The sequence below is a fragment of the Cryptomeria japonica genome, chromosome 3 (assembly GCF_030272615.1).
Source record: "Cryptomeria japonica chromosome 3, Sugi_1.0, whole genome shotgun sequence".
NCBI lineage: Eukaryota > Viridiplantae > Streptophyta > Pinopsida > Cupressales > Cupressaceae > Cryptomeria > Cryptomeria japonica.
Genome location: NC_081407.1, coordinates 206909388 through 206928424, shown reverse-complemented (window position 1 = coordinate 206928424; position 19037 = coordinate 206909388). Strand labels below are relative to the sequence as shown.

Here is a 19037-nt window from a genome sequence, read left to right as displayed (position 1 = left end):
CATCGGGGATGCAGACCTACAACAACAGAATCAGACTTATGCCACCATATACCCCTAGGCAATGGCTGGTTCCCTTCTTATCTTTTTCTATGCATTTGTTTTATTCAATTTATTTATTTCTCCTTTGCATATGAAAATAAAGATCACTCTCACGGTCTTGTGTGAGAGAAACATCTATTCAGTAGATTACTTTCTCTTAATCTTTCCAAATGTATAAAAATGAATTATTATAAATTGAAAACAATTGAAAGATTCTGGAATTTTTCTTTATGTAATTGTAATCTTTGCATGGCACTTGAATTTTCACTAAATTGTAATCAATATGAAAATTCAGTAACAGTACTTAATAAACTCTAAGTTTAAGGGCAACTAAATAATATTATTATAATTAAAATTAAAAAATGTTTTTTCACTAGTATTAAAATAAAAGTATTTTGAAATAAATAAATTAAATATAAAAAAATAGCAATTAAAAATATTTTTAAATACTTGGAGGGAAATTTAAGACCCAAGGGTCCAATTTGAAAAAAGTATGTCAAGGAGGTTCCTATCTTCGTTTGGACATCATTCGATTATCTTTTCCATCCAATATTCAGATTGGAGCAATTTGTTTAAACTAGGGCATCATAGGACGTTTTGGGGTTTGAGAGGATGAAGCTTTGAAGACACTGTTTTGAGTTTATATGGTTGACTTGCTACTATAGTGATGCTACAGTGACTTATTAAAGACTCCAGCATCTTAAAGATTCTAGGTTTTTACTACAGCAGTAATTTTCTTCATAATAGATATTTTGGGAGCATCTCTAATCATCCTTCGGTAATGATTTCAATTGAGGGGCAGATCTGAATGTTTATACAGGATTTTGGAATTGATTTGTATATGTTGCCATCCTTACACTAGACATATGAACCTCCATAGCCCAGTTGAACATTTATTGGTTACTGTTGTACTCCTCCAAGGACATGTAATGTCCCCACTTCCTGAGTGATCTATCAAGATGGGAAATTCACCTGACACCCATCTCCACAGGTGAATTCTAGTGTTTGGGGATGATCTACTTGCCAAAGGGAATCTTATACTTAGTCATTTTTATGGCTTTGGTAAGTTAATAAAGTAACTTTATAAATTAAAGTTATAAAAACACTTTTTCTTAAAATAGAAAAAGTTAAGTTAAAAGTTATTATAAAACAACTTTATGAAATTACCTTGGCTCATATTCCTAAGTAACATGTTATTAAAGGTGGCCCCACTTTCAATGATGAGCTGACCCCTCTATTAGGCGAACTTTTATGAGAGCCTAAGATTCCATTGGAATCTTCTAGATGCCAAGAGGAAGTTCGAATTAGGTTTGGGAGGCATAAGGAAGCTTCTACGTGCAAAACTTGGCATCATTTTTTTTGGAGATTTTATTGTTTTTGCTCTGCAATTTCCTGCCATAGCAGGTACAGCAGGTTTGGAGACGAAATCTTTCAATTGTGGACAGGTTGGACGAAACCCCAACCATTTCTATCAAGTCAGCACTCAAGGAAACCTTCAAATCAGGTCTAGAGGACCATTTTCAAAGGGTTTGTGTGATCTTTCTGCAATTTCAGAGGTTGAGGCTCACATCTGGGCGGTTTATTGGCATTTTCCAGCAAATTGGAAACATTTTTGGACAGACGTACCTCTCCCTAGGGCAGCCGTACCATCCTTAGCTGCCTGGAGATTCAAATAAATAATTGGGAGGGTTTTTGAAGGAGTAATTGTTGGTAAAATCATTGTCAGGGCATAGCTAAGATAATTTGGCAATCAATTTGGACAAATCTCAGCGCATTTGGAAGCAATCAGCAAATTATGAGGGATTTGGAAGCAATTTGGATGGAGTCTCCTGGCAAGTTTTTGGTATAAGCTTTAGATCTCCTGCCTGATCATCAAATTGTTTTAGATAATTATTACTATGGTGAATAAACCTCATTGAAGGAGTTGAATTGCATTGGAAGCCATTATTTTGCAAATTGTCAATAAAACCCTTATTCCAGGATGTTAATTTTACACTTTCAGATTAAAAAGAAAACTCAGAAAACAAAATTAACCTTCTACTTAGATAGTTTGCTGTTAGATTTAGTAAGTTCCAGATTTAAGAACAAACAGAAACATAACCAAAGTTGAATAAGACACTTATTACCCTGGGAAAACCTCCTAGGAGGAAAAACCCAGCCAGAAAAGATCCTCAGATCTGATTATGGATTATGAATAATATTCTGATTACAATACTTATCTCAGTTCACCCTTAGGGCTAATGGCATCTTCAACTTTCTAGTGGTCTCAGATTTGCCTCTTCACCAGTTTCAGATCTGCCTTTTATTGTACCAACCAGCAACCAAAGATTTGACCTTGAATAGCAGATGGATGAAATGTATGTCTTCAGCTGATGACTGTGACCAACTTCAGAACAGCAGGTCCTTCAACTGTCAGATCGCATGATGAGGAGCACTCTCCTAACAGCAGAGATAACAATGAAGAGAAGCTGATGGAGTTCGCACTTTACTGAAGATATTTGCATGAATTTCGCACCTCTTACTTGCAGACAGAATTCGCTCTTTTATGTGTATGCTTGTTGTTTGAATGCTTTATTCATACCTTTATTTATATGTACTTTAGCCTCTAATTAGGTCAGCTTTCTTGAATTGAATTGGCACCCTTTTTAGTCTTTAAAACTTGTAGTGTGAGTGGCGTGTTGAATTATTGGGCAGGCCCTAGAGCACGGCACCCTTGTGCTAGACGTGAGAAAGGGCCCAGCCCTAACACGTTACCTTAAGGGAGAAGGGGCCAGCCCTTTGGGCGGATTCCAATGTTGCCTAAGACAATTGAAATCTGCCCCTCCTACCTAATTACAATCAACACAGGATAGGCATGGGATCACCTGGTATGCAACTTTGTTCTCTCTAGATAATAAAGCTTCCAAAATTTGTTTCTGTAGTTGCTGTTAAAAAGTTTTCAGAATATTCAATTCTATTTTAGTCAATTCTTTCATTGCATTTCTTCCTTGCATTTCTTCCGTACATCTCCATGCAAGGCATTAAAAAACACAAAAATCAGAAACAATTCAAAAACCAAACAGAATCCAATCATCCTTATCGCTTGTCAAAGATTAAGATTTGAAACTATCAGCAAATTCAGATCAGATTTTAGTTGGTGATCTTTCAGGACACTTGTACCATTGGAGCATCACACTTGGTGATTTCTATGACAATTTCAGATTTGAATAGAATCATCTTCCTAGGGCTTATCTTAATCATACACTCAGGTCTATAACTGCCATTATCAGTGATGCAATCTTGCTCAAATTTGTTTAATGTTGCATTTTGAAGATGTTCAACCGAGTTCCATGAAAGTTTACACCCTTGGAGTTTCAGTCTTGAATATTCTTGACATTGAGAGTTATTTGATCTATTTTTCAGTCATATCTATATCTACACTCGAAAATGTGAGTACTAACCACTCAGATCTGAGAATATTTATATGATACGGGTAATAAGTCGGTTGTCCCTTTCATATTGGACTATAACCAGCTCTTTTCATTTGCGTTAGTGCTATTTTGGCTCAAGTTTGTGTTCAGCCAATCTAGGATTTTGGTAGCTAGTTTTAGTGATTAGTTTAAATTTTGATTTGCTGTTTCAGTTGGTGCTTTACATCAAAAAAATCAGAATATTAGCATAATCTTAAAAAAGGGGACATTATACAGTCAGAAATGTAAATTGAAAATACAATCAGTTCCAAGTTTGTTGATTAAGTAGTGGTAGGTTTTACTCCTTTTGAATGCTTCTGGTGTTACTTTTTATAGCTCCCACATGTACAACCCAAAGATATTTCTCTGTATCAGAGCAAACAAATATTGTATCATCAAGGGTTGAAAGAGTTTCATGTTGTACACCTACTGTTGTAAAGTGAAGCACAAACAGGCCTTGAATCATCATGGGATGATGACTGGCAAGACTAGAATCATCCCTTTCAAGAGAACCTATGTTGAAAAAGTTCCTTGATATCCAACAGTCCATCATTTGTATCATCTAGAAAATTGGATAAAAATATGTTCTGAATTTTGGCCAATGTTTGTTTTGCAGTGCAAAGTGACATGACATATGTGTCATCAATTGAGGGTTTCATCCACACTCATTCGTTGAATCTATATATTTTGGGAACCAAAAGCAAGCCTTTGTATTAGGGAGGTGAGTTTATGTAAAATAATCCAGTTTGTGTACTCCATGGTATGTTTTGGAACAAGGGACAATCTCTCAAATGCTGAAAAACATATCAAATGGCACGGGGACATCAAAATGCATGTTTTGCTACGAGAGAATGAAGTTTAGTAGACACTAGTTTTGTGAATAGAGATTTACAAAACCATTTCTTGCTAGATGATTCTTAGTTTTGGGTACTGCCACTAACAAATATGGTAGAAACTCCAGCCTTTCTATAAAACTTACAAGCTACTTTAAGAGTGGATTACAAGGAAGTAGAAATTGAAGGAGATTCATAAATTGTATACAACATAGCAACCAAAGTTTTTTGGGGGAAAAAATTAGCAAACCAAAAGCACAAGAAATTTTCAAAAAATAAAAAAAAAATCAGGAAAAAAATTGGATTATCAAAAAATATATTTAAAAAAGAAAAAGAAAAAGAAAAACCCTAATATTTTTTAATTTATATGCATTATAATATCACAAAGATATAGAGAGAAAATAAAAATGAAAGTAGAGAGATCTAGGGTGGCAACACCTAGCACAGTTGACGAGTAATGCTCCTCACAAGATCTAGGGATGGAATTAAGGGGCGATGCAATGGATAGGCACCCCTTCACAAGGTCTGCAGGCAACACATCCAATGAGGTCAAGGGGCAACTATTTTTCATAATTTGACTGGCTTTTTTAACAAAGCTTCAAGACACCTCTAAACCTTTCAAAAAATGCTAGATTGTCACAATTGTAGATTTGGCTACTGTCAAAATTTTATTCATTTTTTTAATTAATAATTATATAATATTAAGTTTTGATCTAAGTTCTTATAATTTTCAACCAAATAAATTGTAATTTTTTTCACATTTTGACTATGAACTAGTTGATTTTTTTCTAGAACAAAATGGATTACTACTAAGGTTGTGAAATCCAACTAAATTTTTTAATGATTTCAATTTTTTTTAGTTTTTGAAGTAATATGAATAATTTTAATTATATACTAAATTTAGAAAAAGCTTGCTATGCTACCTATGAGTTCTCCCATTTGCCCTACTTCTACCATTCATACTATTTCATGCCTACACCACGGTTACATTCATGTTGCACATACAAGCAACCTAAGCCACAAGGTTTGAATTCAAGTTCATGTTCAACAACAACAAAAATCAAATGAAGTTTGACGAGGCGAAAAAATTCAAGAAAAAATCATGATTAAATTTGCCTTATGTAAATTTAATTTCTTTAAAAATATGTATTATATTCACAAAATTATAAATTATGAAGTCTAAAATAATATTATATTAAGTTGGGGATGACCCCACAACGCAACAGTTAGCAGCGAGCCTCCTACATGGGAGGTCTTGGGTTCGAGTCTACTCGACTATTTCTTAGCTCCAGGGAAAAGCTAAAAAAAACCGCTTTGGTTGTGACTTATCAAAAAAAATATATATATTATATTAAGTTGATAAATTTAAATATTTAAACTTGTTCAATTACTAAATGTTAATATTAAAAAATAAATGGGGTTGACCTCACAATGCAACGGTAAGTTGAAAGCAATGTTAATACTGCAAAAATTAGTTCGAATCCCACCCAGCTTATGCAGGTTATGGCGACATTCAGGCCTGGATGGAAAAGTCAGACACAGTTGGTGAAGGCTGGAAGTGTTGGCGGACTATGCCCCGCAACGTGTGAATTCAACGACAAAGGAAGAATCGGAGGAGACGGCATCAGGTGGTGGAGAGAAGAAGAAGAGGAGGAAGGCGTCGGAGGGGAAGGAGGAAGGCTGAAAGAGGAGAGAAGAGTTGGAGGTTGGAGTGACAAGGAGGATAGGAGATATAAGGAGGTTGGAGTGATAAGGAGGATAGGAGAAATAAGGAGGTTGGAGTGATAAGAAGGATAGGAGAAATAAGGAAAACAATGATAAGGAGAGGAGAAATAAGGAGGTTGGAGTGATAAGAAGGATAGGAGAAATAAGGAAAACAGTGATAAGGAGAGGAGAAATAAGGAGGAAGAAGTGATAAGGAGAGGAGAAATAAAGAGGAAGGAGGAGATCAAGAGGAGATTGACGAGAAGGAAAGAGTCAATACAATTGCCTTGGGGTTAATCCCAACACCTGAGGATAAGGTCCCTCAAAAATATGGCCTCGCTGGTTCATAGCTCCAATCAAAAGCATTCACTGACCAGAAAAAATATTAAAAAATAAATAAAATAATATTAAATTTAAATATATTAAATGTTAATTTTTTCATAAAAATTTAATATAAATATAATAACATTAATTGTTTTATGAATATCAATTATAAAAAATCTAAGTTATGGATTCAAGGATTCGGCAAAAAAAAAAAAAAATCTTGGGTACGGGTACATCCATATATATATATATATACCCGAGTGCAACCCAAGGAGAACCAGGCTCGGACCAGGACCGAGCAAGAACCAAGACCCTGTTGACGTGTATTTTGTACACAATCACACACAGAATAAAATACCAATAGGCATCTTATCCTCTCTTGAGAAAATAGTCTCTAACTGCTGAAGATTCGCATAATGGATCAGTTAGGTAGACTCCAAGGTTCTTTTAGTAGGGTCTCTACGTGTGGACAAGCTTTTTAGTGGTATGATGTGATTTGCTGTTTCCTCCAAGGGGTCTTACGCATTCTAAAGCTCGAAGATTTTACTAAACTAAAAGGAACTTTCAAAAAAAAAGCAAAAGAGATAGGGTTTAAAGAGGTCTAATCTAGCCTAACCCTATGAATGACTTAGTATGGACGAGATTTGGCAAGACTCAACCAACTTCAATTTTGCCATAAGATAACAACTCAACTGAAATTAGTGCGATCTTCTAAGGTAATATAATGGTATTCAATGCATCAAAGATCAAGGACACTACTACGAAGGTACATATCCAAGACACAATGATAATTGAAGATTAAGGACTCAAAGTGTTCTCCAGTCGACCACACAAGGCGTTCCTACAATCAGCAAGAAGCTAGTGGTTTGGATTACGAATCCTACCAAATATCAAATCTCACACTTAGTCTTTCAAATTAACAAACTACTTCGATTGAACACGATTCAAGTGTATCAAACAACCATGAAGATAACTCAAGAAATTTGCAACAAAACACCATAACTTCAATATTTTATTGATTTCCAAGTCATCATGTACAACAATTGCTTGAATTTCTCTCTTCAAGACTCAATCTTGCTACAAAATAAAATTGCTTATAACTCTAATCAACTATTGACTCTCTATTACACTATTAACTATTACCAAATGAAATGAAAAATGGGGGTATAAATAGCATCCCCAGTTACAATGAAAGGTCCAGATTGAAAGTAAATCAACGGACAAGATCATGACACCTAAACCCTAATTAGGGTTTGTTACAAATGACCTCCTTTTTACTGAACAATATTAAATACATAGCCAAATATTAAATTTGGCACAAAAACCTAGGAGGTATCAACCAATGAGAAATAAGATGTCATGTCATCTGTAACAACCTTTCATCTAGAATCTTATTCCCTTTCCAATTCTCTTTCTTAGCATATGCAATGAATTTTGTCACGATTCCTTCGATTTCTGTGATTGGAATCTCGGGAAGATTCTTGATACTCTCTTCTAAGTGGATGATCTGATCGAATGCATCTAGAAGAGCTGCGTCCCAAGTAGGTTCAAGTTCCTTCGTTCTATCAATCAGGAGCATGGTGGCGTACATCTGATCATACTGTTCATCTGTAACATCTGCGTCCTTGCGAAAGATGATCTTGATTCTATCCTCAAATTCTTGTATATCCACATCTGTCTCGACCTCGATCCTTCTGCCAAGAATGGTACGAAGTACCTCAAATACTCTGTCCTGGATCGGATTGATCACCTCCTCAACTTGACCACATCTAACACTGATGTCCTCGAAGAGAACACTCTTTATATGGAGTAAGGTTGACCACTGAAATAAACTGTGAGAATCACCTTCCAAGATCCTCTCCTGCGCTAAAATTCTTCTGGATGTATGTCTTATTACTTTCAAGACAGGGATGATAACGTCCTTGGTATGGGCAAATGCAGCTACTGTTACCATCAATCTGTGGATTATCTCAAGAACTTGGATAGCCTGATGAATAATCTTCGTCATCCTTGTAACAAACTCTATGGCCACTGTATGAGATCTATCCATCCAACTACATGTACGCTGGACCAGGTTCCTGAATCTTTCTGCTTCATTGATCGATTGAAGAGGCAATGCCTGCACTGGTGATCTAACTGGATCCTGACGTCCCAAAGGTTCATTGATGTGGCTGAAATATGTCCTCCATGCACCGACCTCTCTCTCAAGCTTTCTATTTTTTTCCACTTCTTCTCTAAGCTTGTCCTTCAATGCTTCAAATGTGTCGGTGGCATCGTCTAAAGTCTGCTCTGTTGTGGATGGTCCTAACTCAAAAGTCTGTATATCATATTCCTCTGCTCGGATCTCACCCTCATATTTGTCTGCTGCCGGTGTAGCTATCTGCAGTTTTCTGGATCCAGTCTCATCTCGAATCATCTTGGACATCTTGGTAGCCTTCTTCTTTTATGTTACTTCATGTGAGCGTCCAACAAGGCTCTCTAAATCAATTGCATTGTCCTCGTCCTCTACTACGATCACCTTAGTCAATCTTTCCTTCAACCAATCTGGGATATTCGATCTTGTCTCTTGAACTTGAATCTCTTTATGCACTATTTCTTCTTGTCTGGGAGGAGATGTCATTTCAATGTCCTCTTTGTCTTCATCCAACTCATAGTCTTGGAGAGATCCATCTGACGAAACATGCTGTGCCTGTCCTTCCTCCTGTCTGTCATTCTGTACCATAGACTCCATAGACTCTTCTACTTGAATTGTTCTATTCTCTGATCTAGAAGAAGTACCTGGTACTTGATCTTTGTTGGCCCCCTGCTTTTTCTTGGAAGACTCTTTCTTTTCTGTTCTTTCCTTTCTCTTTGAACCTCTCGGATGGAGATTGCCCTCACTGGCACATCGAAGGTTACCTTCACCTAAATTCCTAGGATTGGGATTGCCTTCACTCACACTGGCTCCACCTTCGGCTGATTTTTCTTCCAAAGTAAAAGACATAGCTACGCCTTGTTCTCTCAACTTCTGATGCTGAACGTCTACCCATCTGCGAGTACAAGACAAGACTGGTGCCATCAAAGCATCTAAATCCACGACCTCGGGCTCATTCCAATCCAACCTTATTGTTTTGCTTTCTCTATCATAGGAAGACTGGATATGCCTGCCATTGTCCTGAGCTTGGTCGGCCACTCTGTAAATCCTGCATTTCCTGATGAAATCCAAAGGCAATCTAGAATGTATCTTTCGTTTCACTTCAAGATCATCTAGGAGGTTCATCATAAAATCCTCAATCTGATGCTCATGTCTAAATCTTCTACCGACCGTCTCCTCTAAATGTCCATGTGGATCAAAGCTATTTCTCCAAGCAAAAGATGAAAAAGAATACAAGGCTAACTCCTTCTCTGCGTCATCCATGGCTAAGACATTAGGACATACCTCAACTGAATTACCCAAAATAATAGGTACTTGGACTCCATTCTGATGTCTGTGTCTGAATGCCTTCACATATGCTGCCAACTGCCTTGTTACCTCAAGTAACACAATTCTGTCTGTCGGATACCTCGGCAACATGTATGGAGGTAAAGGACATCCATGCACTCTAATGTAAGTGAATTTGGGAAACTGAATGAACCAAGCACCGTACCTTTTGATGAATTCCTGGGCATCCTGAGATAATCTGTTGTGAATCCCACCTTGCAACGTCCTTGTGATGTTCATCGTGAAAGTATCATTAACTAACTTGTAGTTTTTCCCTGGCGGATGATGCAAGTAGGCATAGGATTCACAAGCTCTGACCTCGCCGGGTCCTCTTCCAATCACTCCTCTATGAGGTAGTCCTGCGTACTCAACACTCCTGATCAAAGCATAGATGACGTATGAACTCATGTGGAAGGACTTAGTAGCCCTGAGTCTCCTCAACTGTACGTCTAAGCAATGGCTAATTATCCTAGCCCAATGTATCGTACCCTTCCCTTGAACAATCACCTGGATGAAGTAAAACATCCACTTCTCAAAATAGAAGGCATGAGGTGCTCCTGTAACTCTGTTGAGCATAGTAATCAAATCTCTGTACTCCTCCTGGAAATCAATCCGATGTGGTGTGTTCGGTACCTTGCTTAGACGGGGACGACTCTTAAGTAGCCAGTTCTTATTGATTATGCTTAGGCAAGCATCTGGATCATCATCGTACACTGATCTGGCTCCTTCAATGCTCTTGTATATCATGTCCCTGTGCTCTGGAAGATGGAAAGCTTCACTTATAGCTTCCTCTGAAAGGTACGCCAAAGTGTTTCCCTCATTGGACACAATTGTTCTGGACTGTGGATTATAGTGTCGGGCACATTCGATCATCAACTCGTGGCACTGAATAGCTGGAGAAAAACCGGCCGCCTTGATGATGCCACTCTCTATTATTCTCCGGGCGACAGGTGATGGCTTGCCAATGTAAGGGACCTCTCGAAACTTCTTCGTGCTAAAGTTCCCCAAGTTTGTATCTCCAATGTTGCTCCACTTCGACACGATCTTGGTCTCCACTTCTTCGGTCCTCTGATCTTCTTTCATGAGAGCTAAGCGACTGGTGGATGCTCCCGCCTTCGGGGTCGCCATACCTACACAACATTTCATTATGAGAACTAGATTTTGCAATGAATAACATAGATTAGAGAGAGAAGTTTTTAGGAAACATCATGATAAGTCTTTAGAGTTATCATTTCCTAAAAAACAACGATGATTGAGCTAAGAGATTCAAAATTTCAAAATTTCAAAATTTAAAATATGACGATGAATGAATAAAGCAATAAAATCAAATCGCCATACCTCAATAGAGAGCTAACTCTAGAATGCAAAAAGGAAAAGATCGCCTAGGCAAAATTGAGGTAAAAATGATCTTCAATGTTATCTCCTCAAAAGATCGACTTCGCCACCTTTGGATCAAACGCGATCTTCAATTACACCTTTGACAATTCGCTCAAATGGATCTTCAAGTTCGCCCAAACAAATCTTCCAAGTTTCGCCCCTTTGACGTGGTCTTCAATCCTTGGCAAATTCGCTCCAATGAAGTCTTCAAATATCGCACCACCCTTTGATAGACTAGCGCCACCTTTGGTTTGAATTCGCACCATACATGAAATACTTCGCACTATCTTCGCTTCTCCTTAATTCGCATGAAGGATAAAAATAATGATATGACAATAATAGTTCTCACCCTCCATATATAGCGCTTGCATTGCATTCATTCCTTAGGCCGACTTGAGGATATGAAATGATTTTTTTAATGATTTTAAATGATTTAAATAAAACAAAAAGGCCGACCTCCCTTAAATGAGCGCTCCATGTGATTTTTATTAATTAATTAATTAATTATTAAATGCCTTACGTTTTTTAATTTGCAAATTTCGATTTTAATAAAGGCAAAATAATTGATAAAGGATCAACGCCATATTAAATGCTAGTTTAAATTAGATTTTCAATTTTATCGAACTTAGCATTTTAAGGAAATTCGAATTGTTTATTTGGCGCCAATATTATGAAAATGAAAGGGACGTACCTCATCGCCCTGGTCCCTTGGAGAGGGACAGGAGCGATCCATGATTTTGTCTTGATTTTTGCATTTTTTACGTCCAACTCCTTCATCTCCACGTTCAATATTGATCATTGATGAGTCCTTCGAATTTGATTGCCTTGTGTGCGTTCATAGGTGCCTTTTGGATGTTTATCGCCCTGGTCCCTTGGAGAGGGACAGGAGCGATCTTCATATTTTCACGTTCACTATGCATCTTCGACCTTCGGTCTTTGATTGTAAAGCAAATAGTATCTTTGCTCGTTCCTTTTACGCTTGCTCCATTTGACGTGTTTGGACGTTTAAAGGGATCATCGCCCTTGTCCCTTGGAGAGGGACAGGAGCGATCCATGATTTCTCCTTGACCTTGGCAACTTCCAACTTCGATCCTTGTTGTGATGTCTTCCAAACGCCGTCCTTCACCTTATTCATCCTTGCCTTGCCTCGTTTTGAAGGAACATGAGTGCCTTTGATGAGATCGCCTTGGTCCTTGTCCAAAGGACAGGAGCGATGTGAGCTTTTTAGCTTGACTAGCAACGTTTGGACGTTCAAAACTTCGGCATGTGGTCTTCAAAGAACGCCTCGAACCTTGCATAACCTTGTGAAGTCTTAACTTAGTTTGAACTTGAAGCAAAATAAAGAGTCCAAAGCAAATCGCCCTGGTCCCTTGGAGAGGGACAGGAGCGATATGGTCTCCATGTTCAAAATTATGATCATTTTACGTTCAAAATCTCTATATACCATCTTCAAAAGGCACCATGGACCCTCTAAGACCCTGCAAAATCTTGTCCTTGCGTAAAACTTGCATGAAGTATCCAATATATCCAACATCGCTCTGGTCCCTTCCTGAGGGACAGGAGCGATCTAGGTCTTAGAGTGCAAATCTCTTCATTATAACGACCTTCGAGTGCTTGTGCTTGATGAAGACGCCTTGAAATGTCCTTTGCCACCTTGTCTTGACTCGGATCGGTTTTAACTTGAGTGAGGAGCAAAATAATCATTGTATCGCCCTGGTCCCTTGGAGAGGGACAGGAGCGATCCTCCTTTTGTGGCTCTTATTTCACTTTGTCAGGTTCCAAGTTTATATTCAACGGACTCGTCATGCTCTACTCCATTCGTCCATGCCTTAACATTGCTTGTAGCTTGGCCAGAAAATCAATTATAACAAAAATCGCTTTGGTCCCTTCCCAAGGGACAGGAGCGAACTAGGCCTTTTGGGACCCCTGTGGACGTTTTAAAATATTCAATTTATATTCAATGAGTTCATCTCACCGTCTTCCTTGCCTTTGAACGTAAACTTGTCTTGGTTTTTTGCCTGGATTTTGCCCAATGAAGGACATCGCTCTGGTCCCTTGGAGAGGGACAGGAGCGATAAGGTACTTCGCCCTGGTCCCTTGGAGAGGGACAGGAGCGAACTTTGCATTCTGGACCATTCTCCTTTGCATTTGCATCTTAAATTATATTCATTTGGTAAAGCATCTCCCTTTGGACGTCTTCAAATCATCAAATCGTCGAAATCTCGCAAGGACAAGGCAAAATTTGATTTGTAGCTCTGGTCCTTCACTGAGGGACAGGAGCGATTTTCCTCCTGGAGGCATTTCTGTGCTCATGAAAATCTTCAATTTATATTCAATGGAAAAATCTCGTCGTTCTCCATCACTTCCAACTCGAAACTTGTCTGGACTCTGCAGGAATAATGAGATATTTGAAAACGAGCTCCCGTCCTCCACTGAGGGACAGGAGCGATTTTGCTCCTACAGGCCAAAATAACATGATTTTTCACATTTTAACACTTCACAAGGCAAAAACAAACCATTTCCAATGCCCAAGATCAAAAATCAAAAAAGTCAAAATTTAGTCAAAATATTCAATCAGACAAAGATTCACATTTCACTTTCAATACTTAGACAAATTTAAGCTCTGCATCAACATTCCAATTGAACATTAGACCACTCTGACGAATTTATTGCATTCAAAATTTGCATCCTAGAAAAGGAAGCTCAAAAGCTCTCAAAAAACGACTAGATTTTGGCCTGAAAAGACAAAAATGAAAACCCTAAGGCTTGACCCTAAATCCAGACAACTAACTGACTAACAAAATCCTAAAAACGAAAGCGAAAACGAACGAAAAACGAGCAAAAAGAGGGGGTCCCCATTTGCGATGGGGCAATGCGTGAAATGGTCACAACAGACCCGAACCCAACCTTTTTCCCCAAGAACCGATATCTCAAATAAAAATATAAAATGCATGTTTAAATTTGTAGACATGTTGACCACCGATTAGAAGGAATACAAGGAGAAGAATGAGAGCACTAACAATCATCCCCACCACAACCATGAGGATATAAACACAAAGAAATAGCATAAGGAACCTAGTTGATTTGTCAAGACAGGTGCAAGGTTCAAATAATTGGGGTTTTGGATGTGGTGGTTGACGAGCAAGAAATAAAAAGACTCAATCAAGGAGACATAGTCATCGCATGGAGAGCAGTATGACTTATCTCAAGTGGCTAGCGGACCTCATGGATTTCCTCAAACCCACGAGTCTCCATTCAACACAAGACTCAATGGTATTTCACAATTTTGCCAATTAATCGCGCATTGTTAAGTGCAACAAAGTTGGACTCCTATACAATTTCAAATTGCATGAGAGAACAAATTTGTGCAAGGTACCTCTTGCATAATCATAGGTCTTCACAAACAATTTTGTCATATCATTAGAATGTTGGCTAACAATAGAGGTTTGCATGCAACTGAGTTAGGTAGCAACAAAGGTATATTTCATACCCCCCTTTGTTTGCTTTTTAATAATTATAAGCAAAGGTGAGCACACAATAATAATGGCAAGGCTAGGTTATATTATGCTAGCAGATTCATTGTGTCTATCTTCGTGGATCTAGCAAAGTAAGCTAGGGCTTGGGTGCTTGTTAAGCTTGTTCATGGGAATATGTGGATCAATGGAGGGAAGGGAGAAGTGGAGGGAACCATTAAGGTTGGGATTGATGTCTAATGGAAGGCTCAAAACATCTAATTGTAAAGTCCCCAAATTAGAGATGCCCTATTTCTGCACTAATTGAAGGAAAATAAAGTTTAGAGATACCTATTGCCTTGACTGGAACCCTGCAAGTAAGTTAGAGAACATATAATAACCAGATTTCATTAAATAGATCCATAAATTAGGAAAGGCTAATAATACACATGTAAGATATAGCTCTAATTACAATATTAGATTATGATGAGAATTCAATCATAGAGAGCATAGAAGAGGGTGATTAGATAGGGTGCCCCACAGCCATCTATCCTAGGCCCAAGCGTGGATCTCATTCCCCCTTGGCCTCATGTGGCCAATACCATATGAGGTGGAGTACCTAGTGAGGTATCATATCACTATTTTCTCTAATCTTTTAATCCTTGTCCTATGTCTCATGATTAACACATCAATTCATTACGATAGAGAGCATGAGGGCTGTCATCGTAGGGTGCCCTGGACGTCTATCCTTCGTAGGCCCAAAGGCAGCACCCTCTATACCCATTTGGCCTCATGGGACTCCCCAGTCTTATACCATGAGGTGCCGTGCCTAGAAGGTGACCCCATCACCATTTTCCTCTAACTGTAACTCTCTTCCTCTATCATGACTAGTAACACTCCGAATAAACCAACAGTAGAATCTCATAATTCAGCTTTGTTATAGCAGATATGAACAGAATATATTGTCTAACAGGGATATCCAAAATATCAACAGTGTCCAATTAAAAATATGCAGAATATCGATATGATAAACATGCAGAATATCGATATGATAAACATGCAGAAATATACAGATACTCTTATGCAGAAATAGTCACAAATATTGCTACAGCATCAGATGTATGTGCACAGAAAACTCATACCAACTAGAGTGTTAAGTCCGACTACTGAGAGAAATGTCTGATATCTATATATAATCAGAAACCTTCAATGGTTGAATGATAGATGAATAATTGATTGACTGAATGAATTCCTTTGATTGTATGATTTAATCGATTTGAGGTATTGGTGAATGATAACGTAATGAAGGCTGGTTTGGTATATCGGTGAATGATGATAGAATGTATGCTGATTTGATAGAATGATTTGCTGATTGATGGTTGCTTGATTTATATGATTGGAATGATGATTGTTAAGTGATCATTGAATAATTGGACTGATCCCTTTTATACTTCATTGGTAAAAGGCTCACCATCTTTCATAAAACTTGGGTCACCACCCTTCATTGCTACCTTTTTAAAATAATATATTCTTTCCCAATTGTTCTCTCTTCCTCCCCTCCTCAAATGAGACCTTCTCCCTTTTATATCTTCCATTGTGAGGGAGAATTCCCACCCTTTCAACATGCCTGCCCTTCGAAAGAGTCACAACCTTTCACAATCACCACCCTTCGAAGGAGTCACAACCTTTCATAATTTCTGCCTCCTTTGGAAGAGTCACTTACAGTTTCACTTCCCATTCCTTCCTTCTTCCATTGACACTTTCTTGATTCACATGCACCTTCTCTCTTTTCTCCTCCATCTCCCCTCTAAAATAAGGTTCCCTTCTCCCTTTTATATCTCATGTTCGAGGGAGTCGCATCTTTTCATTTCATGCCTTTTGACCACTCATTAGCTTGGTTAAATTTTAATTATATTTAATTTTATATTTGAATTTAAATGTTATTTTTATTCTTTGTATTTTAATTTTATTATTATTATTTATTATTAAATCCTATTTCAAAGTGGGGACATTACACTAATCTAGTCTATGACCATTTTGGAGGAATTCAAAGATAATCTACAATGCTACATGAAATGGTGCATAATGACATACTATACGAATGTATTATGGATATGCTGATTCCAAAAGTGTTATGGGAAGAGAATGCTATACAACCTCATGATTGGAATTGGGCAAGATAGAGGGAAAAAAAATAAACAGCCACTGAAACCAACCGAAATTGACTTCTGGCTGCAACAGTTGTGCATGGAGATGATGGAAATCAGAATTTGGTTAGATTTTATGCAGAAAAATTTGGCTGGCATGAATATGGTAATGTGACATATGCTTGTATCAGTTCATAAAGGGCTGGTGGAAATTTCAAGTAGCTACATAATGCCTTATATGGAACACAATCTATTAACAAGGGAAATGCGAAGGGACTCTATATTGCACAGGTTGAAATTTCATGCTCTTGCTGTAGCTAGGGAGCAACTTACGTCTCAAAAAGTGTAGCTAGTGCCAATCTCTGATTTGCTGTTTATAATCATGCATTTGAAAGATGACATCACAATCATTTGGGCAGTGGTGGTAGTAAAATGGGTCAATTGTGTTGATTGCAAGTTTGCTGGTCTGGTTAATACTGATTTGTTGGCATCAAGGTGCATGTTTCTTATAATTATTTTTCTTTTGTTCTTTATAAGTGTTCTCCAGTCAACTGCATTCAATCCAATATGACTCTATTCCAGTCTCAACTAATGTTGTTTTATTGAATTCTGAATCTGCTCTCAAAAAATCAAAAACAGGATGGAAAAATGAGCCACAAAATTTAAAACATGCAATTTTTCTAAGGCAGACAAACACAATTTTTTGGTGATTAAATTGTGAGTTTACCATAGATTGTGATTACTTATCACCTCAAAAACATGCCCAATTTCAGAATAATACACTCAATGGTTTCCACATTACATTCACTTTCAATTTTCCACTATGTTGGGAATCATTTCAAAGCTTAACAACTAGAAAACACTCAATGGTTTCCACATTACATTCACTTTCAATTTTCCACTATGTTGGGAATCATTTCAAAGCTTAACAACTAGAAAACTGGAACAAATAAAGTGCCACAATAAGGCCAACTAAGAGCAATTATCCATTTCTTGCATGCAACAAAGCATAGCAGTGGAAGAAACTACTGTGAGGCACAACCACTTTCAAGAATTCATGACATAGTGGCTCCTTTAAGATAGGCGAGAAATACTAGTAATTAAACATGTACTGAGCTGCCAATGCAAGGCTATTTTCTTGACAAGCAATGACCAAAGCAACCACACGATCACTTTATCTAACTTGTAACAATAAAGTTTATTTCAATGAACCAAAAAAGCACCAGTTACGCAAGACAGTCCAACTTTTACTAGAAAGAATGCATTCACATAATACCCAGTATTTGCTGCTGAACTGCTGAAATCAAACACTCCCATGGCACTTCCATTTGCGAAACAGGAATCTACATATTGTTGTTCTAATTTTTATTTCAATTAGTGCAGTCATCAATTATTACAAGATCGCAAGTGCAATGTCAAATAATTATATTCTTCCAAGAAGATTTAAAAAGTCGAGCAATTATATTCTTCCAAGCTTTAAATCAATATTGATAACTTTTCAGATTTAATGACATGATAATATACCACATGCTTGACATTCAAAACCAAGTTATATTTTCACAACAAATTTAACACCACAAAGGTATCAATAAAAAAAAATATGCAAGCTAACAGAGCATTCCAATAATCTTTATGAACAATTGTGATACTTGAGATCATAACCTATAGTCCAAATAAAACAACTTACATCATGAAGCTTCTTATAGTCAACTTCTTGACGATGCCTTTTCCCTGAGACAGGTGAAGTAATATCATCTTTCTCGTCTACATCCGAAATCTTGGGCAGTTCAGAAATTTCCTGAGCATTCTTATCCCTGGCCATTTTAAACTTTTTCTTTCTTGAGCCCACCAAGTGCTCACTGAAATTCTCTGAGTCACCTTCTAAGGAGGATTGAGAGGCCTCATCACTTTCAGAACCTTCACCACTTTCATAACCTTCATCATCACTGCTTGAATCACTTGAGTTGCTAGTATCATTTGTGCCAAAACTCTCTTCAGATCTTGAGCCCTCCTGCTGTCTATCATCAGGTAATTCCAGAGTATCAGGATCATAATCATCATCTTCTGTGTCATCAGATGGCATGTCCTCCAAGTCAAGGGGTACCTCATCTCCAGCTACAATGGCAGCTGTGTCGGCAAAAATTTTCTGCATACCAAGTGTGAAACATCTAAATACCTGAAGCTAAAATTCTAGTACATTCCAAAAATATTTACACTGAGCTGGAAATTGGCACATTTGTCAAATGAAGAAT

The 19037-nt window shown here is 37.6% G+C and overlaps 1 protein-coding gene across 6 annotated transcripts in view; it reads right to left on the bottom strand.

Moving 5' to 3' along the window:
* Positions 1–19037, bottom strand: part of LOC131041027 (homeobox protein HAT3.1) — a 171382-nt gene that overhangs the window by 85233 nt on the left and 67112 nt on the right. For all 6 annotated transcript variants that reach the window (XR_009104958.2, XR_009104959.2, XR_009104960.2 and 3 more), the window contains one exon: positions 18473–18931. Coding sequence is in view for 3 of the 6 variants with exons in the window: in XM_057974010.2 (XP_057829993.2) it covers positions 18473–18931 (459 nt within the window). In the remaining 3 variants the exon portion in view is untranslated. The remainder of the gene's footprint in view (positions 1–18472; positions 18932–19037) is intronic.